Below are 27,168 nucleotides of genomic sequence, written 5' to 3'. Positions count from 1 at the left end.
CAATAACCACAGTTGGGGCTGAATCAGGAGCCAGGAATTCAAACCAGGTCTCCCAATGTGGGTGTCAGGGGCCCAGCTACTTGAGCCATCACCACTGCTTCCTAAGTTCTACATTAGCAGGAAACTGGAACTGGGAGTGGAGCCAGGACTCAGACCCAGGTACTCGGATACGGATGAGGGCACTGACAGCAGAGTCTTAACTGCTAGGCTAAGCGCCTGCTCTTTTATTACTATGCCAGCACCCACTCTTGGGACACATTTACATATTAACAAGGGTCAGAGTTGCTCTAGGAGACAGCCTCCCAAAATCAGTGGCTTATACAAAAAACTTTTTTTTTTTTAATTTATTTGACAGAGTTAGACAGTGAGAGAGACAGAGACAGAGACAGAGAGACAGAGAGAAAGGTCTTCCTTCCACTGGTTCACCCCCTTAATGGCTGCCACGGCCAGAACTACGCCGATCCGAAGCCAGGAGCCAGGTGCTTCCTCCTGGTCTCCCGTGCGGGTGCAGGGCCCATGGATTTGGGCCATCCTCCACTGCCTTCCCGGGCCACAGCAGAGAGCTGGACTAGAAGAGGAGCAACCGGGACTAGAACCCAGCGCCCATGTGGGATGCCGGCACCACAGGTGGAGGATTAACCAAGTGGGCCAAGTGCCGGCCCCAGCAACACTTTATTTCTTTCTACATCCGAGTTCAGTATAAGTGAGAAATAACACAGAGACACTCTGCTCCGTACAACTATGCAAGCACCCAGGTTCCCCTCCTTTTGTGACGGACACAACGTCTGTGCCACTGTAGAATCTCACACTCTCCTTTGCTCTGCATGCAGGTGGGAAGAACAAGGATCAGCACCAAGGTGCAGCACCTGTCACGTCCACGCGCCAGAATTCAGTCATGTGACCATAGCTAGCTGCAAGAGAGGCTGTGAACTGTGAGTACTGGGGAGAGGAAGTAGCTCATACCACACGATTGTGGTCATTGGTGGCACTTAGGATAGAAGCTGCCAGAGAGTGATGCAGAGGCCAAATTGTTAAAAGTTGAGAAATCATAAGGGACAGGAAGAGGTAGCTGCTCTTTAATTTGACCTTGATGGAAGCAAAAAAAGACAAACCTGAACCAGAGTGAGGAGGTGACCAGTGGTGCAAAGTTCTGTTGGTGTTTCCACCTGCTCTGCAATCGACAGAGAATTGAGCACGTGTTGCAGTCTCAATGATACATCTCAAAGAGAAACAGGACGGGAGTGGAGGGCTAGCCATGGGCAGAGGGAGGCCTGCATCTTCCAGGACAGACAGATGCAGAGTCACCAAGACAGAGAGAGGGGAACACCATCAAGCAGGCTAGCTCTGCTTTCTGTGAAGTGACGGGGCAAGAAAAGGTGCCGGGTTGCAGAGGACCCAGCTGGGCTGGGACAACAGGAGCAGTGTGTCTAGTTGTGTCACTCTGCCCTGCAGCCAAGGAGCAGGCGGGAGCAAGTTCTCAGTGTGCTTCACTCCAGTGAGGTTCAGCACACCCGCAGCCTTTGGCCCCAGGGGCGTGGGGGGGGGCAGCCTGCATGTGTACCAATTAGTCACCCCGTCGTCACGGCTGTTGGCTTCCTAACCCTCCCCGTGGTATAAGTTTTTCAAAGTTTTATTTATTTATTTAAGAAGCAGAGAGACACAGAGTCGGAGAGAAGGAGAGAGTGAGAGAGAAAGAGAGTTCCTATCTGCTAACTCATTCCCCAAATGCCTGTGATGGCCAAGAACAGCGCGGGGCTGAAGCCAGGAGCTGGGAACACCACCCAGGTCTCCCACGTGGGTGGCAGGAACCCAGGTACGTGACCCAGCGCCGCTGCCTCCCAGGCAGGAGCCAGAGCCAGGAGTTGAATCCAGGTCTCACCTGGGACGCGGCCGTCTCAGCCAGCAGCTGAAGCGCCAGGCCGAACACCTGCCACGCTCTACTCCTGTGTATTTTGATTTCGCTTCTTATTGTCCCCCATCCTAATCCCCGGTGCTCTTTCCCTGCACATTTTGGGTTTTCCGGTAACCCCAGAGTGATGCGCAGATCCTAAGTGACCCCGGTGACTCCTGCCTCCTGGTGTTTGTGTGGTTCCTTCGCCTCCAGTGCAAGTGGGACCTGTGGCTCGCTTCTGTCCGCAGACCACAGCAAGGTGGTGGGCTGTCACTCCTGTCACTTGTATGTTAAGTAATATGAAGCTCTGTGTTAGCAGGCTGGAGCCAGAGACGCCTCTTGTCAGCTTCATGGTATGCAGCCAGGCTCTGCAGAAGGCCACGTGGTGGGAAACCGTGGTAACCTCTGGGGAGCTCTGGGAAGTCTCAAGGAGGTACAATCCGCCCGCAGCCTGAACCGGTGGCAAGTGGCTCCCTCCCCAGCAGGGTCTGCAGGTGAGAATGCAGCCTGGCCGACGCCCTGGTTGAGAAACTCTACACATAGGACCCTCTCGGGACTCCTGGTCTGGACCCCGTGAGATAATAACGCAATATTTTACACCTTAAGTTTGTGGTAATGGGTACCACAGCAGAGAATGAAACACTCAGAATTCCCAAAAAGCACTCAGGCCCTCGGCACGACCCATGCATTAGGGGACAATCAAGGAAACTGGGGGTCCGGGCCCAGGACCCGGGGCTGGGTGAGGGAGGCGAGGGGGTGTGCTGACACACCCTTCGGGCACTGCGAACTTCAACGCAGAAGTGAAGACGCCCCCGGCTTTCCGAGCACATCGTGGTCCCCACACCCATGACCTCCCGTCCCCCCGGGTGCCCACGGAGGCCTCAGAGACGGGCGACGCCGGGCCCTGCCGTGCAGACCGCCGGGACTAGAGCACGACGCCCGCCCCTGGAATCTCGGCGCTCGGGCGCCCAGCAAACCCACGGGCGGCTTTCCACAGCCGAGGAAGCGCCCGGCGCCATGCCGGGCCCAGGCGGAGGGGGCGCTGCGGCGGGAGGCCGCGGCGGGCGGCGGGCGGCGGGCCGGGGCGGAGCGGCGCGAGGCCGCCCCCAGCGGGAGCCAGCGAGCGAACGAGCGCCGCGCGCGCGCGCGCGCGCCGCCGCCACCTCCGCTGCTCGGCCCGGTCCCGGAGCGGCCCGGCCGGCGCGCGCGGCGCGGAGCCGAGGCCCGCGGCCGGCCGCATGAAGGACTGCGAGTACCAGCAGATCAGCCCCGGGGCCGCCCCGCCGCCCGCCTCCCCCGGGGCGCGCCGCCCCGGCCCCGCCGCGCCCCTCGCCGCGGGCCCTGGGCCCGCGCCCATCGCCCCCGCAGCGCCGCGCTGGAGCGGCAGCGGCAGCGGGAGCCTCGGCCGCCGCCCGCGGCGCAAGTGGGAGGTGTTCCCGGGCCGCAACCGCTTCTACTGCGGCGGCCGCCTCATGCTGGCCGGCCACGGCGGCGTCTTCGCGCTCACGCTGCTGCTCATCCTCACCACCACCGTCCTCTTCTTCGTCTTCGAGTGAGTTCGCGCCGCCGGCGCCCGCCCCGCCGCTCGCACCCCACCTCCCCGGCCCTCGCCCGGTGCCCGGTGCCCGGCGCACGCCGTCCCCGCCCCCTCTCGGAGCCGCCTCCGGCCTCTGCGTGCGGATCCCCGAAGCCGCCGCGCCGGCCCGGGGCGTGTGGGGGCTGCGTCCGCGACCGTCCCGGCCCTGCCTAGAAACCCCGCTCGACCGCGCCCCTGGGGTTGTCTCGGCGCGGCCCCCAGAGCTGCCGGCCTCCTTGGGGGGCCCCCTCCAGTCCGCCTGCCCGGGCCAGCTCTCGCTCCCCGAGGGCGCCCTTCCTGCCCGCCTCGCGGCCCCCGTGCGCTCCGGCCCGTGTCGCCCGCCGGACCTCTCCTCACCTTCCCCGGGCTCCGCTCGCAGGCCGCCTGGGACCCCGAGGCGCCTCCGTGGATTTTCGCCAGGGCTCCCCCAGCGTCTCTCGGCCGCACCCCTTCTTTGCCATGGCAGGAACAGCTGCAGCGCCCCGTTATTTTCCAAGGAAGACTCTGGAGCGCTTTGGGGTGTCAGGGCCCATTTGCTCCCCCGACTGGCCCCTGGCGTGCCTCCACGTTGTGGGCGGAGGAGTGGGGGCTTAGGTCGCATATGCCTGTGGGAAATTTTCCTACCGCGCCCCCGCCGGTGGTCTCAGCTTGCGCCCCCCCACCCCCAGATGCCCCTGCTGTGCGGACGCTGCCTACATTACACCGTGTGGCTCAGGACTCTGGGGCGAATCTCCGCTTCACACACTCATCATGGGTCGGAGCAGTGGCTTCACCTCTCGGAGCCCCATTTTCTTCCTCTGTAAAATGGGGCCTCTACTAGTGCTCGCCCCTGGGGTTACCCCGAGGTCATGCACGTGGGCTGTGCCTCCCTGGCAGCCCTGGCGTGTGGCTTTGGAGAGGCTGTGGGCGCGGCGGCCCCAGGTCCGCTGTCCAGCGGCCAGCCGGGGCCTCTGCAGCCTGGCCGCTCCCCTTGAGGCAAGGTGAAGGCTTCCTGCCCGTTAGCTTCTCCTTTCACCCTCGGGCACGCCCTTTCTCTCTGACTCAGGGAGGATGCAGGGTTCAGGGATGGTCTCTAAGCAGAAGCCCGGCCGCCCACACCCCTGAGCATGGCCCCCGGGCGAGTTTCAGATCCAGCTTTTCCAGGCCACCTTGGCCGCGGCGGCCGCCTGCAGGAAGGAGCTGCACTTGCTGTGGTGGGTCCCTGGGGCCCACCCTGCGGCGAGGGACAGGGTCAGTTCAGAAACAGGACCTTGTCCGGCGAGAGAGGAGGCAGGACCTCTGGGTTTGGGGAGAGCTCATGCATCATCTCGCCTCTCGTCTCTGCTCTTCCTCTCCCGGGGCGGTAGGTTGGGCAAGGAGGTTTGGTTTGGGCTGAGAGCTCACCTAGGCTGGGCTAGGCTGGGGTGAGACCTCTGTAGGGAGCTGGTGTGGTGCTGTTGGTGAGAGTGGAGGGTGGGGAGACACTCACCCCTCCCCTTTGTGCAGGGGCCCTCCTGCTGTGAGTGGTTGGGTGCGGTGTTGCCAGGCCTACCTGGGGGCTCCAAGCTTGTGCCCCCTTTAATTCCCAGTCAGAGCCCCGTTCTCCTGGACTGTCGGGGTAAGAGCAGGGCCGCTGATCATGGGCTTCCTCTGACCCCTGCTCCCCTACTGGGCGTTCCCCTTGGCCCGCATCCTTGGTGACATGCGCAGGGCCCAGGGAGGGCTGAGGTCTATGGGCAGAGCGTGGCCCTGGCGGTCTCTACCCTCCAGGGGAAGGACCTCGATGGAGGCTCAAAAAAGGGTGAGTGCGTGTCCACGGGTTTGCTTCCTGCCTCTGTAGGGGCTCCTGGGATCTTGGCTGACCTCTGGCCTCCCGTGGCAGGGCGGCCCCTCCCCCGCTCAGGTCCACCTGGCTTCGGGAGGGAAGGCAGTGAAGGGTGGTGGTTGTCAGCCCTGACACAAGTCCCACATTAGTGCCCCGAGATGCGTGGCCTGGGGTGGATTCCTTAGGCAGTCTTGAGCTTCAGTTTTCTCACCTGTAAGGTGAGGACTTGAGTGAGAAGTGGGACCTGGCCCACCGCAACCATCTGTACTTCAGATGGTGTCAATATCTGGCTGGTTAGGGCAGTGTCTAGCACATGGTAAGCCCTCGGTAGATGGAAGCGGTTTTTCTGTTTGGCACCAGGCGAAAGCTGTTGGTTCAATAATGACTGCTTGTGTGTGCAAGGAGAAGGGTGCGCGAGAGAGAGGGCGGTCCCTGTCTCAGGGGCTTATGTTCTGGCAGGGGAGAGGCAGTCGACACAGATGGACAGTCCGAGCGCTGAGAGACGCTGTCGGGGAGCTGGAGTGCTGGGAGGCCTGCTTTGCCGGGGGAAGGACATTGCAGGGAAAAGGACCAGCAGGTGCAGAGGCCTGAGGGCGGGAGGAGCAGGCTCGTTCAAGGCGAGGCCTCTGGTGGGCTTAGAGGGGATGGGGGGAGAGTTCCGTGGATGGGCATGGGGGGGGCGGGGGGAGAGTTCCGTGGATGAGGCTAGAGGAGCCTTCAGTGGGGTGCAGAATGCTGTGGCCAGCAGTGTGGTTTTTTTTTTTTTTTTTGACAGGCAGAGTGGACAGTGAGAGAGAGAGACAGAGAGAAAGGTCTTCCTTTTGCCGTTGGTTCACCCTCCAATGGCCGCCACGGCCAGTGCGCTGCAGCCGGCGCACCGCGCTGATCCGATGGCAGGAGCCAGGTGCTTTTCCTGGTCTCCCATGGGGTGCAGAGCCCAAGCACCTGGGCCATCCTCCACTGCACTCCCTGGCCACAGCAGAGAGCTGGCCTGGAAGAGGGGCAACCGGGACAGAATCCGGCGCCCCGACCGGGACTAGAACCCGGTGTGCCGGCGCCACAAGGCGGAGGATTAGCCTAGTGAGCCGCGGCGCCGGCCCCAGCAGTGTGGGTTTTGTTTAAAATGTGGCAGGAAGCTGTTGGACGGTTTTAAGCAGAGAAATGACACTCTCAAAAGCTGGCTCTGGCTTCGGGGTAGACAGCAGAGAGCCCGGATGGGTTCACTCTGTCGTGAAGCAGTGCCCCCCACCCCACCTGGCATCCCTGGCATGGAGAAGGTTCCTGCCCTACGATGGAGGAGGGGCCTTGGACAGGGCTGTGGGACCCTGTGGCAGGCAGCCTGTCTGGCGGTAGAGGAGGTGTTCTCCCAGCCACCAGGGCCAGGGGCTGGGATGCCATCCCGTGGGTGACAGGGGCAGCAGCTGGTCCGAGCTGTCTTCAGACCCTCTGCCCCTTCTGCGGCCTCTGGCTTAGGTGGCATCTCCTGCAGGCATGCGGCCCCCTGTGTGGCGGTTCCCCGTCTCCCTGTCTGGCAAGCTGCGTGGGGGCAGGGCGCCCGTCTTGGTCATTGCCTTGCTCCTGCTGCTTGGTGAAGGTGACGACCTCAGTGAATGTTTGTGGAGTGCGTGACTGACCCACTGGATGAACGGTTTGCTCTGGAATGATGGTCACTCGTGCCACAGCGGGCATCTGAGGCTCTGGGTTTAGAAGGACCGTGAGGATGCAGCTCAGCGCAGGGGTCGGTGCTAGGGCCTATTGGTTACACCTGCCTGTGCTGCAGGGGAAGGTGCAGGATCAGGTGGTTATCTGGGCTGTGGGCGCTTGTAGGGAGAGTGGCCGCGTTCCCCAAGGGCCGTACCTGCCTCAGGGAGAGGCAGCAGCACTTGCTGGTGCTGTGGCCCGGTGCTCCAGGCAGCCCTCCGGATCTGCTGACCTCCCCCGCCCTCTCGTTCCAGCTGTCCCTTCCTGGCCTGTGAGCTGACTCTCGCCATCCCCATCATCGCCGCCATCCTCTTCTTCTTCGTCATGAGCTGCCTGCTGCAGACGAGCTTCACCGACCCCGGGATCCTGCCCCGGGCCACCGTCTGTGAAGCGGCTGCCCTGGAGAAGCAGATCGGTGAGGCACGGGCCCCCAGCCCAAGCTGCAGGTTCCCTGGCTCAGGAGGAGGCCTGGTGCTCTCTCCTGACTGCGTGGAGCGAGCAAGGCAGACGGGCAGCCTCTGGCTAGCAGGAGACAGAGGGTGAACAAGTGAGCAAGCGCCTAAGCCAGAAATGCCAGCGAGCAAAGGCTGTGGTGGCGGCCAGCGGGGAACAGAGGGCCTTCCGGGGGCCCGGCACTGTTTTAAGCTCTTTATTTGCAGGATCTTTCTTAATCCCCTAATAATCCTATGAGGTAGGTTAGTTGTGATTCTCCTTGTACCGTTTAATTCAGTTGAGACACAGAGAGGTTAAATGGCCCAAGATCACACAGTAAGTGGAAGAGTTGGGGTGAGACCCCAGGCAGTCTGGCCAGTGCCCCGGCTCTAAAACTTATGCTTATTCATTTCTCTCATCAAACATTTATTGAGCCCCTACTGTGTACCAGGCACTTCTCTAGATTCTGTAGTAAACAGAACTGACAGTCACCCATGCCTCTTGGAGGCGACATCTCCCTGTGAGGAAGAAGATGGCGAACAAACAAATCATTTTTTTTTAGATTTTTAAGATTTATTTATTTATTTGAAAATCAGAGTTACACAGAGAGAAGGAGAGGCAGAGAGAGAGAGAGATTCTTCAATCCAACTGGTTCACTTCCCAGCTGGCTGCAATAGCCAGAGCTACGCCGATCTGGAGCCAGGAGCTTCATCTGGGTCTCCCACGTGGGTGCAGGAGCCCAAGCACTTGGGCCATCTTCTGCTTCCCCAGGCCATAGCAGAGAGCTGGATCGGAAGTGGAGCAGCTGGGACTTGAACTGGCGCCCATATGGGATGCCGGCACTGCAGGCGACGGCTTTACCCACTACACCACAGCAACAGACTCCAAACAAATCATTAAACAGAGAAGGTGTCAGAGAAGGGGGGGACTGGAGGAGGATGTTGTGGCTTTAAACAGGGCGCTCAGCGGACATCTTGCCAAGCAGGATCTGCTGAGCCCAGGCCTTAAGAAGTGGGGGTGGAGGCGACAGGGACCTGGGGACCACTACAGTGGGCGTGGGGCTGCCAGCTGGTTCTCGCGAGGTGGCAGAGGAGGCCTCTGGGAGACCTGGATGGCGTGGGAATCTGACGACCTGGAAAGAGGAAAGGCAGGAGCCCGGAGCTGCCAGCAGGCTGGGTGCATCTGAGGAACAGCAGGACGTTCCAGTGAGCCGGAAAGCCTCTGGGCTCCCTGCAGCCGAGCTGGGCCCTGGTTCCTCGCAGGCAGGTGCCACCTGGCTCCCCCGGTGGCTGGGCACTAGAGCCGGCCTTGGTCTCGGCTCGCTCCACCCCAGCCCCTTCCTGCTGAGGAGTGACGCCCAGTGTTTGCACACGCCGGGGTTTCCGCCCCGTGGCTGGCTCCTTCCCCTAACAGCGTGGCTGCACGCGGGGCCCTCAGGAGGTCTGCTGGCGCGTGAATGTCAGGCCCTGCCGCACCCTCCTCCGCAAAGCCTTTCCCTGGGTCCCTGGAGCAGCTCCAGGGCCTTCTCTGAGCTTTGTTCTTTGTCTCACGCTCCTGCCCAGGCCCGCTCAGCCACGCCCATCCTCGCTGCCTTCCGCAGCGCCATCCAGCTTCCCCTCTGCCCTCCGCCTGCCTCCCGGGTGCAGCTCCTTCCGCGGCCCTGGGCCTGTGTGCCGGCGGCTGGGGAGGCTCGGTGGCAGCCTGTCCCCCACCTCTGAAGGTCGGGGCTAATCATGAGGCAGGATTACTGTCCTGCTCAGCCGGGCAGGTCTGGCCTCCTGTGGGCTCGGGTAATACCCACAGCTGTAATCCCCGTGTTTGGGGAGTGGTTGGCATGTGCTGAGTGCTTTGCGTCCGTTAGCACACAAATCTTCACAGCATCCTGGTGAAGGTGGCCCTGTTAACCCGGGCAGCAGACTGCTCAGCCAGGGGGAGCAGAGATGGAGTGAGTGTGCCTTCTCCCAGACCCCTCAGCTTTGTCGTCGTCTTTTTTCTTTTTTCTTTTTCTTTTCTCCTCCCCTCCCCTCCCCTCCCCTCCCCTCCCCTCCCCTCTCCTCCCCTCTCTCCCCCTTTCCTTTCCTTTATTTCCTTCCTTCCTTCTTTTTTTTAAAGATTCATTTATTTGAAAGACATAAAGAGAAGGACCAAGAGAGAAAGAGATATTGTGCCCATTGGTCCATTCCCCAAATGGCTACAGCGGCTGGGGCCGGGCCATTCCGGAGCCAGGAGCTCCGTCCAGATCTCCTGTGTGGGTGGCAGGAGCCCAAGTACCTAGGCCATCTTCTGCCTTCCCAGGGAGCTGGCTCTGAACCAGAGCAGCCAGAACTCAAAGCGCTGCTCACATGGGAGGCTGGCGAGCAGGCTCTGCTGAGCCCACTGCACCACATGCTGGCCCCAAGTTTGTCTTCTGAGATGGGAGCAGGGACGCACCCCCTTCATCCTTGTCTCTGCTGTCCTGTGCTCTGGGAACCGCCCCCCCCAGCCGGGCACCCCCGGAGCGTCCTCTCCTTCCTCCCTGTCCCCATTGTGCGACTGTCCTTTCTGCTGGGCTGTGAGGGCGTGGGACGTGAGTGCCTGTCCACCTGTCGCCCTCGCATGGCTCAGTGATGCGGCCTCGCGGGTGGGTGAGTGAGTGAAGAACCGCAGGGTCTGCGTGAAGGCCCTGCCTGCTGTCCCGAGGGGAAGGATGGAAAGACAGTAGGAACTGCTCCCAGCCAGGAGCATCCGTGTTTGCCCGCTCGTTTGCATGTTAATTCTGAGGGAAAGAGGAGGAGGTAAAAAACGGATCCGATGTAGAGCCTGCCCTCTGGAGGTCTGCAGTCTGGGTCAGCCGGGATGGAGGACCCGACCGACCAGCAGGAGTGAGACAAGGAGCATCTCCTGCCTGGAGGACGTGGGGAGGCCACTGGAGATGCCTGAGCCAGGCCTTGCAGCTCGGGTGGAATTCGGCACAGGACGGATGTGTGGAGAGAGCCCTCTGGGCAGGTGGGACTGAGGGAAGAGGCAGGACTGGGAAGGAGGAGGGGCAGGAATGGAGCCACTGAGCTGGCCGTGTCGGCTGGCGTATGAGGCGAGCCTGTGGGTACCAGGGAAGCTAGAGGTGCAAGGATGGGGTGGAATTCCTCTGGTTGGGTCCTGAACGTCAGGGCAGAAGGTTTTCCTTCGAGAACCGTTCCCAAGCCTTAGGGAGGCATCTTTGGGACCTTTGGACTTTGAATTCTCTCACGCTTTTTTTTTTTTTTTTTTTTTTTTACTATTTATTTATTTGAAAGGCAGAGTTACAGAGAGGGGCAGAGTCAGAGAGAGAGAGATGTTCTATCTATGGTTGCAATAGCCAGGCCTGGGCCAGGTGGAAGCCAGGAACCTGGAACTCCATCTGGGTCTCCCATGTGGATGGCAGGGGCCCAAGCACTTGGGCCGGCTTCTGTTTGCTTTCCCAGGTGCATTAGCAAGGAGCTGGATCAAAGGTGGAGCAGCCAGGTCTCAAGCCAGTGCCCACATGGAATGCCAGCATTGCAGGCTGCCGTGCCACGATACTGGCCCAGCCTTTGAATTCTTGAACTTGAGTAAAAGCCAAAATTCCGGGTGTGGCCAGGAGGCTTCTGACCAAGGTAAAGCGTGTTTTCTCAGAAAGGACAAGGGTCACTGCCATCTGAGAAAGGTGGCGGCTGGCTCCCAGGCGGATGGCTCTGCCCGTGTAGGCGTGAGCTGCTGGCCCAGGTTCCTGCCCTGCAAGGACAGTCTGAGGTAGGGTGACCGCTCGTCACGGCATGCGCAGGACTGCCCCAGGTTAGCGCCAACAGTCTCCTGCCATGGGAAACCACTCCGTGCAGGCCACCTGGGAGGTTGGTCACTATCCTCTGAGAGCTGGACTTGTCAGCTGATGGGTCACATAGCTAGATCATCCTGCAGGCTCCTGGCAGTGGGAAAAGGGTAGGGGACGGGAACATTGTTCCTAAGGAGCCCCCAGTCTGGCGGGAGACGCGAGGTGTCTGCATCTGAGTGACAGCTGCCCGCCCAGACGCTGCTGCCATTCGCAGGACAGAGGCAAAGGCAGCTTCCCCTCTGCCGCGCACGGCTCACACTCCCTGCTGTCTGTCCCCCCAGCGCCTTGTCCCAAAGCCACCTTGCCAAGGCACACCTGCCTCACTTTCCTCCTGGACTGGCTCTGCTGACCAGGCCCCACACACCTGGTCTCTCCCTTCCCTTTTAGTTGTCTCCCAACACCCAAATTTGTCCCCACCCTCCTGGACTCAGAATTTGGGGGAGTCTCAGTGCCATCAGCATTGTCTCTGAATATTGGTCACCTGAGCTCAACCTATGTGATTTTTGCCCTTTCCATATCCCGTCTTGTATCTTCATTTCTTTAGTATTTTCATCTAAGTAGCTGGCTTTTAAGAATGGTTGTATACTCTGGGCGGGTGTTGTGGCTCAGGGGATCACAACTCCACGTGCTGCGTCTGCAGCCCCTCTCAGAGGGCCAGTTTGAGTCCTGTCTGCTTCTGAGGCAACAGATCATGGCCCAAGTACTTAAGCCCCTACCACCCACGTCGGGGATCCAGGTGGAGTTCTGGGCTCCTGGCTTCAGCCTGGCCCAGCCCTTGATGATGACATCTGGGTAATGAGCCAATGGATGCAAGTTGTCTCTCACTTTCTCTCTCTGCTTTCAAATGGATTGAAATAAATAAATGTTTTAAAAGATGTCATGCACTGCATAATGATGTTTAAGCCAATGACAAGCTGCGTATACAACAGTGGCCCAAATGAGTGTATCGCTTGGTGTCGTCATGGTCATCGTGTGTGTAAGCACCCTCCATGATGTTGCACAATGAGGAAATTGCCAAATGACCCACTTCTTTTTTTTTTTTTTTTAAGATTTATTTATTTGAAAGAGTTACAGAGAGGCAGAGGCAGAGAGAGAGAGAGAGAGAGAGAGGTCTTCTATCTGTTGATTCACTCCCCGAATGGCTGCAATGGCCGGAGCTGAGCCAATCCAAAGCCAGGAGCCAGGAGCTTCTTCTGGGTCTCCCATAAAGGTGCAGGAGCCCAAAGACTTGGGCCATCTTCTTCTGCTTTCCTAGGCCATAGCAGAGAGCTGGATCAGAAGTGGAGCAGCCGGGACTTGAACCAGCGCCCATATGGGATGCCAGTGCTGCAGGTGGCAGCTTTACCCACTACACCACAATGCCAGCCCCCAAATGACCCATTTCTTAGAACATATCCTGTTCATTAGGTCATGTGCAACTCTGTGTATGTGTGTGTGTGTATATACACACATATAATTTTAATTTTTACTCGAGAGGCAGACTTACAGAGAGCTCCTGTCCTCTGGTTCACTCGTCAAATGCCCACAAATGCCCACAACTGGGACTGAGCTGAAGTCAGGAACTGGGAATGCAGTGCAGGTCTCCAACCTGGGTGGCAGGGACCCAGTGACTGGCACTCAGTCACTCGAGCCATTGCCGCTGCTTTCCAGGGTCTGAATGAGCAGGAAGCTGGAGGCAGGGGCTGGAGCTGTTGAACCCCTAGTAGGATATGAGAGGTGGGTGTCTTAACTGTTAGACCAAAAGCCCGACCTGTGTGTTTTAAAAGGAAAATTTGTATCACCGTGTTAAGGGGAAAGGCAGACGCCCTTGCTTTCATACAAGATAATCGTAGACAAACGTGAGAGTGTGCCGATTTCTTGGTGACTTGTGAAGTGTCCTGAGGCTCACAGGTGATGAGAGTTTCCCCTTGATGGAGTCAAAAGACTGGAAAGGCAATGACTTCCTGGTCGGGTGATTCAGTGTTGCTTTCTGTAAGGTCAGGAAACAGGCTCAGGCTCAGGTACTGCAGGCTGCTGCCCGCCTTCCTGCACCCCTGCCTGCTGTGCCCCCCTCTGGTGAGCCTGTGGTCCCATTCTTTCTGGTCCAGCCTAAGTGCCCCTTCTTACTTCCTTGCTGTCTTGAATGCTACCTCCTGCCCCTCACCCACATAGGCCTCTCTGTATGGTGGAGGCTTTGAGTGTAGATGTCGTTAACTGATAGACCTTGATATTACATCATCTGTAACTTACATAAACCTTGCAGGGTTGCTATTATTACCCATTTTAGAGGTGAAGAAACAGAGACCCAGAGCAGCTGAGCTGCTTCCTCCAAGTCACATGGCACGCCTGGTTTCAGAATGAGAGCGTGGCGGCCTTGACTCACGGTGCTCCCACAGGGCCCTGCAGTTAACTACTTCTCGGACTCTGCCCTCAGGCTGAGCTCCTCCTGTATGCCCAGGCCTCGCTCTAAGCCGGGTGTAGGGCGGGACTCCAAAGACCTCTGAAATGAACAGAAATGGCCAGCAAACCAGCCCGGACACTGTGGCTGACCTTGACCTTGACCTTGACCTTGACCTGGCCCCGGGGTCTGGGAGACCGCAGTTGCACAGCTGTTTCCTCCACAGGTGGCCACAGCGGAAGGGCAGCCGGCTCTCAGCAGCCTTCCTTCACTTAGGCCTTCTCAGTAGGCCGGGCCAGCCCCGGGGGACTTCCACGGAAGCGTCAGTGGCCGCCCCAGCCGCTCCTCGAGGGCTCTCCGGGGATGGGGAGGTCCACAGTCCGCCCCTTGGTCAGCAAGGCGTGGGGAAATCTGTTTGCTTCCCACAGACACTCATGAGGGTGAGCGCCTGCCCTTGCTGCCGCACCGTCAGAGCTGTGGCTTCTTGTCCGGGAGGGATGGGAAAGCAGGCAGGCCTTTCCCTCGGGGAGCAGCCTGGCCTCGCGGAAGGCGCCCTGGAGCGGATCAGGTCTGCAGGGCAGGCATACATCTCTGTCTGTCACTCCTGCCCCTTTCATTTGTCAGCAAACATTTTGAACATCTGTGTGCCGGGAAGGCACAGGATCAACAAAGCAAATAGCTTTTTTTTTTTTTTCTTTTTAACATTTTATTTCAAAGGCAAAGAGACAGAGAGGAGTGAGATCTTACATCCACTAATCATTCCTCACACACCTGCAATATCTAGGGCTGGACCGGTCCAGGCCTTGGAACAGAATCTTGCATATAGCAGGCCCCAGTGCTTGAAAGAAGGGACAAATGAATGCTGTGGAAAACAAGGGTTCTCACTTCAGCCCCACCTTGTACTACTAGAGAGAGCTTGGCTTCCCAGCTGTGGCGTGGGAGTGTGGGTTCCCTGGCCCAGGGGCTGTCAGGACGCTTTAAAGATGAGTTTTCTGTAGGAAACTTAAGAGGTTCAAGCCTTCTGGTGAGGGGTGGCCAGTGGACTTGCTCCAGGTACTGGGAGGAGCAGGTGGGGAATTCAGAGGCTGCGTCCGGAGCGGTGATTGGCCAGCACTGGCCGAGACGAAGCAGTAGCACGGCTGCCCCCGCACGGCATCGCCAGCCCCTTCCCTGCTGGTTTCCCTTCAGCACCTGGATGGCCCCCTCTCCAGTGCGACCCCTCCTCCCGCCTCCCTGGCTCTCGGCAGCTGGGTGGGCAGAGCCCTCGGGCAGAAGCCTGGCAGCCGAGGCCAGGACACACTGCTCCGCAGTCCCTCCCTGCCTTGCGGAGGTCCCTTCCTCTCTGGGGAAGAACTGTAGGGATCCAGGGAGCTTCAGTCACTTCCCTGGTGCTGAAGCGGGTCGGTGGCTGGCGGGCGCTCGCCGCGGGTTGCGGTCTGAGGATCTGGAATGCAGTGTTTCATACAGACCGCAGGAATAACGGCAGCTAGTGCCAATTCAGCTGCCGCCGGGCGTGAGACACTTTGCTAAACCATGCCTGCCGAATCCTTGCCTGAAGTGGGTTTAGTTTTTCTCTGCTTTATTTTGAGCAAATGATGGCTCAGAGAAGTTCAGTGACTCAGCTAGGGAGTGGCTGGCTAGAGACTGGTAGCTGCGGGGCTCACTGGCTCCAGAGCCTGTGTCCCAGCCCAGGAGGCAGCAGTGGGCTAGGGGCCAGTGGGGCAGGGTTAGAGCCTTGGTTTGGAGCAGCGTCAATAGCTTTGCAGAGAGCTGGGGAGTCTGCACGCTGGACTGCTGGTCAGGACCAAGGCCAGAGCTCCCACGACTCCGGTTCTGTGCCCATGGCCATCCTCACAGCCGCTCATGCAGTCCTCACCCCAGCCCTGTGGGGTTGAGGCGGCTCCTGTCTGTCTCACGGATAGAGACTGAAGTGAAGGGACTTCCTTGAGCAGCAAGTGGATTGGATTCCAACGGATTCCCAGGCGGTGTTCTCAGGCTGCAGGGGCCGCCCCGCCCCTCCTGAGAGGAACCTGAGTTGGAACCTGAGTGCCGGTTCCTTTATGGGTATTACTTCGGCTCCTCACAGCCCTGCAAGGCAGCTGTGTGCAGCAGGCTCTCAGAAGCTAAGTAACTGCACCACAACCCCAGCCCAAACGTGGAAGGGTCAGGATTTGAACCCCAGGCTGAGCCCAGGGCAGGTCTCTCTCCTCCGTGCTTGCTGCCTCATCGATGGTGGTTCCAGGACTGCCTCTTCATTACACTGTCCCTGCTGTCAAGGGGCGTCCAGTCAGTTAGAGAGGTCAGTACATGACAACACAGGCTGGGGCCTGCACTGGGGCTCAGCAAGTCAAGCCGCCACGTGAGAAGCCCACGTGCCACATAGGAGTGCCTGGATCGAGCCCTGCCTCTGCTTTCATCTAGCTCCCTGCTAATGTGCAACCTGGGCAAGAGAGCAGATGATGCCCAAGCACTCGGGTCCCCCGCCACCCTCCTGGGAGACCCAGGTGGAATTCCAGGCTCCAGACTTAGGCTGCCCCGGACCTAGCTGTTGGGGCCATTTGGGCAGTGAACCAGCGGATGGGAGAGCCCTCTCTGTGTCTCCGTCTCTCTCTCTCTCTCAAACTAGTCTGCCTTTTAAATAAATAAAACAAATCTTTTAAAAAAGAAGAAATAACGGACCGGGAAGGGACCGTTCTGATGCTTAACACTTACTGAAGAGTTCTTGCCCAAGCTTTGGAGACTCGGGTACACGTCCTGATTCCGTAGTCCTGGCCGTGTGGCCCCGGGCAGGTCGCCTTGCCTCACTGGACAAGTCTGAGCTGTAATGGGGCAGAAAGGTCATGTCTGCCATGTGCTCGGTATACAGTAGGCGCTCAGTGACATGTCCCCCCATGCCTCTTCACTTGTTTCTATAATTCCATGACTGATAAACGCAGCTCGCACTTGGTTAAACATTTGCTTTGCTCTTTCCACTTCACATGTATCCAGTCATTAACTCTTGTACCAGCACTTGGAAGATCTGCATTGAATTCCAGGCTCCTGGCTTCAGTCTTTTTTTTTTTTTTTTTTTAAGATTTTTATTTATTTATTTATTTATTTGAAAGTCAGAGTTACACAGAGGAGAGGCAGAGAGAAAGAGGTCTTCCATCCACTGGTTCACTTCCCAATTGGCCACAACGGCCAGAGCTGCACCGATCTGAAGCCAGGAGCCAGGAGCCTCTTCCAGGTCTCCCATGTGGGGGCAGGGGCCCAAGGACTTGGACCACCCTCTACTGCTATCCCATGCCATAGCAAAGAGCTGGATCGGAAGTGGAGCAGCCGAGACTAGAACCGGCGCCCCTATGGGATGCTGGTGCTTCAGGCCAGGGCATTAACCCACTGCGCCACAGCGCCAGACCCTGGCTTCAGTCTTGCCCAGTTCTAGCCTTTGCAGGCATTTGGTGAGTGACCCAGCACATGGAAGATGCATTTTGTCTGTATGCCTTTCAAATTTTAAAAATAATTTTTAAAAAATATTTACTTCTTTTGAGAGAGAGAGAGACAGGTCTTCTATCCACTAGTTCACTCCCCAAATGGCCTCAGCAGCTGGAACTGGGCCAGTCTGAAGCCAGGAGCCAAGAGCTTCTTCAAGATCTTCCATGCGTGTGCAGGGGCCCAAGGACTTGGGCCATCTTCCACTGCTTTCCCAGGCCATTGCAAAGAGCTGGATTGGAGGAAGAGCAGCCAGGACTCAAACCTGTGCCCATATGGGATGCTGATGCCACAGATGGAGGCTTTAGCCCACTACACCACAGCCCCAGCCCCATAAAATTAATTAAATTTTTTAAAATGTAATGTGTTTAGGGGCCGGTGCCTTGGCGCACTAGGTTAATCCTCCACCTGCGGCGCCGGCATCCCATATGGGCACCGGGTTCTAGTCCTGGTTGCTCCTCTTCCAGTCCAGCTCTCTGCTGTGGCCTGGGAAAGCAGTGGAGGATGGCCCAGGTGCTTGGGCCCTGCACCCGCATGAGAGACCAGGAAGAGGCACCTGGTTTCTGGCTTTGGATTGGCGTAGCTCCAGCTGTTTCGGCCATTTGGGGAGTGAACCATCGGATGGAAGATCTCTCTCTCTCTCTCTCTCTCTCTCTCTCTCTCTCTCGGTCTGTAACTCTACCTGTCAAATAAATAAATTAATCATTTTAAAAAGTAATGTGTTTAGGGCCACAATCTGTGCAGAATTGAATGTTGTGTTTGGTGAGGGGCTGGGTATACTTCCCCCCCTTTGTATTTCCAGGGGACCCAGTGCCATTTGGGGGGAAAAGGCCATCTTCCTTCGCCACCCTGCAGTGTGGCCTGTCAGAGTCACACCAGCAAACACATGCTGGGTGTGCGTCTGGTCCTCCGCTCCACTGGGCAGCACCTCTATCTTTGCACCCAGCCAGGCTGTCTTGGGTACTGTAGCTTCTTCCGTATCAATCCGTGGGAGTCGGAGCCCCGAGCTTTGTCCCTCAGCTGTCCTCTCAGTCTGGTCCTTTGCATTTCCCGAGGAATCAGAACAAGTGTATCAGTTTCCACAAAACTGCTGGGCTTTTTGACTGGGCTTATGTTAAATTCCTTTTGGGGAGAATAAATCTTTTCATAATATTTTCTGTCTTCCACTCTTGTTATAGCACTGCATTTCTTTTTCTTTTAAATGTTTTAACATTTTTCTAACACATAGGAGAGTGGGAAGAATCATAGTACAGCAGGGACTAGTGTTGTGGCGCAGTAGGTTAAGCCACGGCTTGGGACATCAGCATCCCATGTGGCTGCTGGTTTGAGTCTCAGCTGCTCTGCTTCCATTCCAGCTCCCTGCTAATGCACCTGGGAAGGCAACAGGAAATGGCCCAAGTGCTTGGGTCCCTGCACCCACATGGGCAACCCGGGTGGAGTTCCAGGCTCCTGGCTTCAGCCTGGCCCAGCACCTGTTGTTGCCACCATTTGGGAATTGAACAAGCTGGTGGAATACCTCTCTCTATCCCTGTTTCTTCGTAACTGCCTGTCAAATAAGTAAATAAATCTTTAAAAAATTATAATACAACAAATTCCTATGCATTCATCATCTAGATTTGGTAGTTATTAAGAGTGTCTTATTTGTATCATATGTTTGTATATTTTTTACCTTTTTAAATTACAGATTTTGGGAGCTGGCATTGTGGTACAGCTACAACCTGGGAAACCAGCATCTCACATTGGGGCGCCAGTTCAGTCGCTTCCTATCCAGCTCCCTGCTAATGTGCCTGGGAAGGCAACAGGAAATGGCCCAAGTGCTTGGGGCCCTGCCACCCACATGGGAGACCCAGATGGAGTTCCTGGCTCCTGGCTTCAGCCTGGTCCAGCCCCACCTGTTGTGGGCACCTGGGGAGTAAACCAACAGAGGAAAGATCTCTGAGAGAGAAAGAGATTTTCCATTCACTGGTTCACTCCCCAAGATGGCTGCAATGGCCAGGGCTGAGCCAGGCCAAAGTTAAGAGCCAGGAGCTGCTTCTGGGTTCTGGAGCCAGGAATGCAATCCATGCCTCCCCCATGATTGGCAGGAATCTGAGTATTTGAGCCATTATCACTGCCTCCGAGGGTCTGCATTGGCAGGAAGCTGGAGTTGGGAGTCAGAGCCAAGCACTGTGATGGGGATGTCTTAATCACTAGGCCAAATGTCCACTCCCTAATTTTTATTTTTATTAAACCATATCATAGTAAATTGTAGAAAGCATCGATGTTACCCATAAATATTTCAACATGTATCTTCAAAACCTAAGGACAATCTCCTACATAACCGCAATTCCATCATTGTATCCAGGAAAACTAATAGTTCACTAATTTTTTAAAAAATTTATTTATTTATTTATTTATTTACTAAAAAGGCAGAGTTACAGAAGCAGAGGCAGAGAAGGAGGGATGTAGAAAGGGAGGGAGGGATGGAGAGAGAGAGATCGATCTTCCATCTGCTGGTTCACTCTCCAAGTGGCTGCAAGGGCTGGCATTGGGCCGATCTGAAGCCAGGAACCTGGAGCTTCTTCCAGGTCTCCCACATGGGTGCAGGGGCCCAAGGACTTGAGCCATCCTCTACTGTTTCCACAGGCCATAGCAGAGAGCTGGATCAGAAGCAGAGCAGCTGGGACTCAAACCGGTACCCATATGGGATGCTGGCACTGCAGGCGGCAGCTTTACCTTCTACGCCACATAGTTCACTAATTTTTAATCTACATTCAGATTTCCCCAGTGACAAGACTTTGGGACAGGTGTTAAGGCTGTTTGAGCTGCCACTTTTGAGCCCCAGCTGTTGCAGGCATTTAGGGAGCGAGCCAATGGGTGAAAGACCTCTCTCCCTCCCTCCCTCCCTCTCTCTCCCTCCCTCCCTCCTTCCCTCTCTCTCCCTCCCTCTCTCCCCCCCTCTCTCCCCCTCCCTCCCCTTCCCTCCCTCTCTCCCTCTCTCTCTCCCTCCCTCCCTCTCTCCCTCCATCTCTCTCCCTCCCTCTCTACCTCCCTCCCTCTCTCCCTCTCTCCCTCCATCTCTCTCCCTCCCTCCTTCCCTCTCTCTCCCTCCCTCCCTCTCCCCCCTCCCCCCTCTCTCCCTCTCTCCTTCCCCTCTATCCCTCTCTCCCTCCCTCCCTCTCCCTCCTTCCCTCTCTCTCCCTCCCTCCCTCTCCCTCTCCCCCCTCCCCCTCTCTCTCTCCCTCTCTCCCTCCCCTCTATCCCTCTCTCCCTCCCTCCCTCCCTCTCTCCCTCCTTCCCTCTCTCCCTCCCCCTCCCCCTCCCTCTCCCTCCCCCTCACCCCTCTATCCCTCTCTCCCTCCCTCTCTCCCTCTCTCCCTCCTTCCCTCTCTCCCTCCCCCTCCCCCTCCCCCTCCCTCTCCCTCCCCCTCTCCCCCTCTCTCCCTCTCTCCCTCTCCCCCTCTCCCCCTCTCTCCCTCTCTCCCTCTCTCCCTCTCTCTCTGCCTTTCAGGTTAGGTAAATAAGTAAATGCACTTGTACAAGACAAGCCCACTCCAGGATCATGTGATCATGCATTGGATTTGCTGACTCCGAGGTCTCCCCTGTGTCCTCGTCAGTGACGCTGGCTTCTGTTAGAGATCAGGCCGGGTCTTGTAGATGTCCCACGTTCCAGACGTGGTTGCTTCCATCTCCCGAACCTCCTGTAAACTGGAACCTAGATTGGGGCCTGCTTAGATGTAGATAAACCTCCCAGCCCTCCTGGGGTCTCCCTCTGTGAGGGCCCTGATCGGGGTTGTATTAGGCCCGCAGGTGTGTGAGCAGGTGGGACACGGAACCTGGCACGCAGGAGGTCTCTGTCGGTGCTAGCAGCTCTTAGAGTCTGCTGCTGCCTCTGCCCGTTTACCCCGGTGTTCATTTGTTCCTGGGAGGCTTCTCGGGCCTGCCAGGCAGCCGCAGCTCCCCACCACCCCTGCTAGGGCCCCTGGCCTGGCTGCCTTGGGCATCGTCCGTCTTTCTGACCTCCACCCTCAGACAACACCGGCAGCTCCACGTACCGGCCGCCCCCTCGGACGCGGGAGGTGATGATCAACGGGCAGATGGTGAAGCTGAAGTACTGCTTCACCTGCAAGATGTTCCGGCCACCCCGGACCTCCCACTGCAGCGTCTGTGACAACTGCGTGGGTGAGCAGAGGCTGCAGGGGCGCAGGGGTCCCCGAGAGACCGAGTCCTGGCTGGCGTGGGCAGGGTCTCCCAGCCTTGCCCTGCCTGGGTAGCTTTGAGGGCTGCCAGTGGCTTGTGGCTTCAGCCCGGGGTTGGCAGGTTCCTTCCCCGAGCTCTGACAAGCGCAGTGGACACAGCCAGGCCGTGAACCCTTCTCCAGGCTTTAGCCTGGTCCTAAGTAGGTCCAGGTTCCCAGGCCCCACAGTCTGGGGTGGTAACATTCCAGGTGTGTTTGGGCCAGAAAGATTTGTCACCCAGTGGCTGAAGGCCGCCTCTGTGAGACTTCCTGGGTTCCCAGGGCATGGGAGGGACAAGACTCCGGGACTGCTGGGCTGGAGAGGGTGTCCAGGAACAGGACGCTGGGCTCCTGACCCACACTGCTGCACTGTCCCCTTCCCTGCTCTCCAGAGGCCCCCCTGGGTGGTCCCCAGGGAGAGTGTCCTAAGGGAAGGGCTGTGTGAGAGGGCCCAGGTGAGCTGAGCCACGGTGATGGTGCACAGTGAGCTCACCGCGCCAGCTCAGCAGGCCCCGAGCCAGAGAGCGGTGGGAACACCCATGAGGCAGGCAGTGAAGTGGGTGACTCAATGGGTGTCATTCACCCCCGAGACTATTCCACCCACTCCCTGCAAGGTGCTAGCCTTGGCACGAGGCCTGCAACGGGCTTGTGACCCACATTCTCACAGCCACTTTCCTCACCAGCCTGGGTGTGCCCCCACCCCGGGGACATGGTGCTGGTGTGAGCTCAGCCCTCGATGCCAGCTGTCCGTGAGCTCTATAGCGGCCCAGCCCCTCTCTGGCCTCCAGTCCTGGGCTAGGGTCGGGGTTCATTGGCTGTTGGCTGGGTTGTAGGTCGGGCAGCCAGTTCTTTCTGTGGGCCACATACTGCCTAGCCCCGGGGATGCAGTGGGTCGGGAGCCCTCCTCCCTGGAGCGCACAGTCAAGCCAGGGTATCGGCCACTGCGGTTCCTGTAGATACTCATGTCAACACACACACACAATGCGCATCACTGCAAAAGAGAAGTGAGGGGCAGGTAACAAGGGACCCCCACCTAGCCTGTCCGAGGAGGCTTACAGAAGTGGCTGTGCAGCTGGGGACACAGGAATAGAGGCCAGGAGGCATATGTGAGGCAGGACCGGAAGCAGGGTGTGTCCGAGGGAGTCGGCTGGCAGTGGAGTGGACAGAGCGAGGGGTAGGAGAGGCCTGGCTGTGGGTGGGGCCTCCAAACACCTGTGCTGGTCACGGGCCTGGCGCACACTGACCGCCTCCCCTCATCCCCTCCAGAACGTTTGACCACCACTGCCCCTGGGTGGGCAACTGCGTGGGGAGACGGAACTACCGCTTCTTCTACGCATTTATTCTCTCCCTCTCCTTCCTCACGGCCTTCATCTTCGCCTGCGTGGTCACCCACCTGACGATGCGTGAGTTGGGGGTGGAGGGCAGCGGGGAGCGGGGGGCTGGCCCTGCAGGCTCAGAGCCGTGTCCCTCCCTGTGCCCCTCTGAGCCGTGTCCCTCCCGGCGTCTTCCTCCCCAGGCTCTCAGCGAAGCAACTTCCTCTCCACTCTGAAGGCGACGCCGGCAAGATATCCTTTGTTGGTTCCTAGCCGCCCAGGGGACCAGGGTCCCTCACAGGGCAGGGCGGGCACCGCACCCACCCCAGGAGCAGGAGGGAGCTGGGTAGAGCCGTATTTACCACCTAGTGTCCACGGTACCAGCTGCCGCAGCCCCCACCCAAACTAGGTTGACCCTACGGGACCTGGGCTGGCCAAGCCCTCTCAGGAGGCGCCCTCCCATCTTCAGGGGCCTGGAGGAGAGCGCGTCCCTTGCGGGGCCAAGCTCCCTAGACTGCGCCGTGCCCGAGGCCGTGTGGGACCCTTAGTGCCCTGTGCCTTCCGTCTCCCTGGTCTGGTCTTGCTCTTGGGGTGGGGGTGGGGTGAGGATCCGGGAGGTGATCCTTTCTGAAGGTCCCGGAAGGTACCCCTCGCTGGGGAACGGCGCTCCGCCCCTCCGTGACAGTCCTTGACTGCGCCCCACCGTGCTGGAGTTGGTGATCTGCTTCTTCTCCATCTGGTCCATCCTGGGCCTCTCAGGGTTTCACACGTACCTCGTCGCCTCCAACCTGACGACCAATGAAGACGTGAGTGCGGCTGCAGCGGCCCCCCGGGCCTGGGCAGGCTGCTCAGGAGGGGGCAGGGCTGAGGGGGTAGGGCCACTGGAGAAGCAGGTGGCGGCGTGGCTCCTCCAGGCGTCTCCGGCACTCAGGGCCTGGCCTGGGCCACCTGACGCAGGCTCCCAAGGCGCCCAGGTTGCTTCCTTTAGAACCCCCTCAAGTGGCCAACACCCCGGCTTACAGCGCTCTCAGTTCCGTTATCTCTCTGGGTCCTTTTGCCAAGCCTGAGGCAAGAGGAGCAGGGGTGACAGCTGGGAGGGGGCAGAGCCAGGGTTGGTGCCCAGAATCCCGGTCCTGCCGTGCTCCGCCACACCCCACCCGCAGGCAGCAGAGCCGTGACGGGCTCGGGGGTCCTTCCTGAGGGCTGCACGGGGCCTGCCTGGCAGTCTGCCACCAGTGTGTGCCCGGCCGTGGGCCACACCTGGCCTCCCCTCCCCACCCTCCAAACACTGAAGAAGCGAATGAGAGCATCTGGGTGAGCATCTGGTCAGATCAGACCCCTCCGCCAACGGCAGGTGCACTCCGATGTCAGCCTCTGCGGAGGAGACGGGCGTGATGTGCTGCGTGACGGACGGGAGTGGCAGTGACATCAGCCAGCATCTCCCCAAGTGGTTTCCTGGGTGCTGACTCAGCGGCGTCTTCCCGGCGCTTAAGCGGAAAGGGCCGTTGTGGTCAAGTCAGTGTAGAACCTTCTGGCTGGCGGCCTCCCGTGGCCAACATCACCTAGCAGGAGGCGGGCAGGGCTGCACCTAAAGCTGAGCACGAGGGTCTCTGCTCTTTGAGATGAGGACCCGCCCTGGCGGAAGCGGTCTTTTCAGGGTGGTGCTACTCCTGAGTGGGCACGGCCAGGGTTCTCAGCCCGGTCAGCCGAGCCCTGTGTGGAGTCACCCAAAAAGGTGTCCTCCAGAGACTTCTCTTTGGCTCTGTCTTCTGCCCTGGTTGAGGCCTCCTAACTGCTGCTGCCCACCCCGGCACATCCTCAGGCCTGTGTTAGAGACCCGTCCCTCCGGTGATCTAACCAGAACCACTTTAGAGGCTCTCGGCTTCTCCCTCCCTCCTGGAAAAGTGAAGCTTTCAAAGGGGGCACCTGACCCAGGCCTCCTTCCTGCTTGCAGATCAAAGGCTCGTGGTCCAGCAAGAGGGGCGGTGAGGCCTCTGTCAACCCCTACAGCCATAAAAGTATCGTCACCAACTGCTGTGCTGTGCTCTGCGGCCCCCTGCCTCCCAGGTAAGCAGCAGGGCCTGGCGCTGGGCCTGAGTCCACACCTCAGAGGTTGGGGGATCCCTATAGAGAGAAGAGTATTCAGCGTTACATAATCCCACTCCCCAGGGATAGCCATTCCTGCACTGGGTGGGGTCTTCCCCCTCTGGGCAGAAAGGAGCCCTAGGGGCTGGGGGAGTCTCCCAACACCAGGGGGCGCCAGAGCTCCAGAACAGGATTTGGTTGCTGGGGACACTGCTGGGGCAAAACTTGCCCACACCCGTGTCCTTCCCGCCCCCTTTCTTCCCTTCCCCCAGCCCAGTATTCCTGTCACCCACCCTGGGGGGAGGGGCAGTGGGCACCTCATTATGCCCCCCACCTGCAGCCCGGCTCCCTGGCAGACAGGTGGGCCAGTTGGAACTGACAGTGAGTAAATTCCGTGGCCAAAAGCCAGCTGCCCAGAGGGCAGAGAGAGGCCTTCCAAAAGGGGAGGGTCTTGAGCCCCCAGGTGGAGAGCAGCTCCCCTGCCCTTAGCCTTTCTAGGGCTGGGTCTCCGTGGCTGGGAGGCCCACTCTGCCTTCCAGCCTGGGGCCCCTGGCCTTGCTCACGGTGCCTGCCCCTTTGTGTTTTGGAAGCCTGATTGACCGGAGGGGATTTGTGCAGCCGGACACCGTGTTGCCCTCGCCCATCAGAAGCGACGAGCCGGCCTGTGGAGCCAAGCCTGATGCCCGCATGGTAGGAGGCCACCCCTGAGAGGGGCTCAGTATTGCCACCTGCTGGCCTGTCCACCCCTCTGCACTCACCCGCGCCCTCCACACCTGCCGGGACCCTCCCCATCCCAGCCGAGGGGAGCAGAGCTGCCAAAGACTCAAGTCTTTTCGTATTTATTTCCCACTCTGCGTGGCTTTCCTCACACTGCCGTGGCTGCACCCTCTGCTCCCTAAGCCCAGGGCTCGAGGTCCCCCCGAGCTGCTCCGTGGCAGGAATGACAGGAGAGGCCTCTGGAGGCCACCAAGGGGACCATGCCAAGTGTCTGCTCGTACCAGGGCGAGCCTTGTGTGAGTGAGGGTGTGAGCTGAGCGTGAGGCCTCCCAGTGGGGGGCACTGCCTGGGCCACGCTGCGCCAGGCTCTCAGGGTGCTGCAGGACTGCAGGCAGTCAGCTCTGGGTGGCCGTGGACAGGAAGGCCCCGGGCGCTGCTGTGGCTGGGGGCCCCTGCACTCTCTTGGGGGTTGTAATTGTTTCTTCTGATGGGCTTTTTGTTTTTGTTTTTCTCTGTTTGGAGCTGGCCGGTAGGATAGGGCAGGGTTGGGGGAGGCTGGGAGGCAGCCAGAGCTTCCGCCCCTGTAGGAGCTCTCCCATCCATGGGGACTCGCTAAGGGGTCCCAGCCCCACCCCCACCCCACCCCTCTTCTCACCCAAGCCAGGGCTGGGGCTGGGCAGATTATATTCCTGCTGGCAATACTTGAAGTGGGTTTACTAATGCTGGGTATTTTGCACAATTTTATAGACCTTTTTTCTACATAGCATTTTTTAAAAGGGAGAAAAAAAAGTCAGCTTACGTTGCTATCCCCAGTGCCAGGCGAAGGCTTGTCAGAGGGCTGGTTGGTTGTCATAACTTATTACAAGAGACCTTCTGGCTGTGAGAGAGGGAGCGTGCGTGTGTGTGTGCGTGTGCGTGCGTGTGTGTGTGTGTTCACGTGTGCCCTTATACGAATGTGGCTCCCATATTCCCTGGGCTGCCCCTCACCCATCTCCAGGTTGTCATGAGCAGCCTGAGCCAATGGGGACAGGGAACAAATGTACTGGTCGTAAGAGACCCCTGGGCTCTCCTGGGGCTCATCCCCCATCTCCTACCTTTCCTTTCTCCAAGGACTTCAGACAACCAGTGACTGGGGACTTGGCTGCCCCCTACCCCAGCCCCAAGTTGGGATCTGCCCAGACAGGCCAAGGCCACAGGGGTGGGGGGTGATGGCTGTGCGGGGTAGCTGCTGTCCTCTAAGCCACACGCCCTCCTCAGAGCGCTGAGTCCTGGACCCAGTGCCAGAGACCAGAGGACAGGATGTGCCACCTGGGAGCCTCCACTCGAAGAAGAGGAGTGGAGGAGCAGGGTGGGCCTAGAGGCACCTGGAGGGGGGCCCAGGTCTGCGCCAGAAAGAGGGTGTCCCTGTGGTGGGAGCTGCAGTTTCCCATCAAGTAGGCAGAGAATTGTCCCTCTGGCCCCTCCCATCGCCCTCCAGGTGGGCCGAGGCCTTGGAGAGGGACATAGGAGGTCCTGGGTCTTGCCCTTCTGGGTCACAAACAGCTGCGAAGTGGCAGCCACAGAGGGTCCCCTCTGGGAAAAGTAGCCTCGCCCAGCCTCAGGGCCCTGGGCACAGGGAGGGAGCCAGCTAGAGGGGAGGGGCTCCCACATGCCTCTTCTTTAAGTCAGTATCCTTTGTTCCTGCTTGTAATAAAACTTTGGTTCTTAAGAGTTGATTTGCTTTGGTTTGGTTTTTGTTTGCTTTTCCTTTGCTGAGGCC

At 58.7% G+C, this 27,168-nt stretch overlaps 1 protein-coding gene across 1 annotated transcript; it reads left to right on the top strand.

Moving 5' to 3' along the window:
* Positions 1-3,025: 3,025 nt before the first annotated feature.
* On the top strand, positions 3,026-27,119 carry ZDHHC18 (zinc finger DHHC-type palmitoyltransferase 18). The gene is made up of 8 exons (XM_070079025.1): positions 3,026-3,443; positions 7,227-7,387; positions 21,090-21,243; positions 22,561-22,697; positions 22,811-22,859; positions 23,311-23,413; positions 24,562-24,674; positions 25,283-27,119. The coding sequence occupies exons 1-8, from the start codon at positions 3,130-3,132 to the stop codon at positions 25,398-25,400; spliced, it is 1,149 nt and encodes a 382-aa protein (XP_069935126.1). The 5' UTR covers positions 3,026-3,129; the 3' UTR covers positions 25,401-27,119.
* Positions 27,120-27,168: the final 49 nt, after the last annotated feature.

The sequence above is a fragment of the Oryctolagus cuniculus genome, chromosome 7, assembly GCF_964237555.1.
Source record: "Oryctolagus cuniculus chromosome 7, mOryCun1.1, whole genome shotgun sequence".
NCBI lineage: Eukaryota > Metazoa > Chordata > Mammalia > Lagomorpha > Leporidae > Oryctolagus > Oryctolagus cuniculus.
This window is presented reverse-complemented; position numbering and strand designations above follow the sequence as displayed.

Excerpts from the sequence above, each read along its gene's own strand:
- ZDHHC18 (XM_070079025.1), top strand. The coding sequence starts at position 3,130 with ATGAAGGACTGCGAGTACCAGCAGATCAGCCCCGGGGCCGCCCCGCCG. Across the intron at positions 3,444-7,226 it reads GTCCTCTTCTTCGTCTTCGA|CTGTCCCTTCCTGGCCTGTG; the intron begins GTGAGTTCGCGC and ends CTCTCGTTCCAG. Across the intron at positions 22,698-22,810 it reads GGTCACCCACCTGACGATGC|GCTCTCAGCGAAGCAACTTC; the intron begins GTGAGTTGGGGG and ends CTTCCTCCCCAG.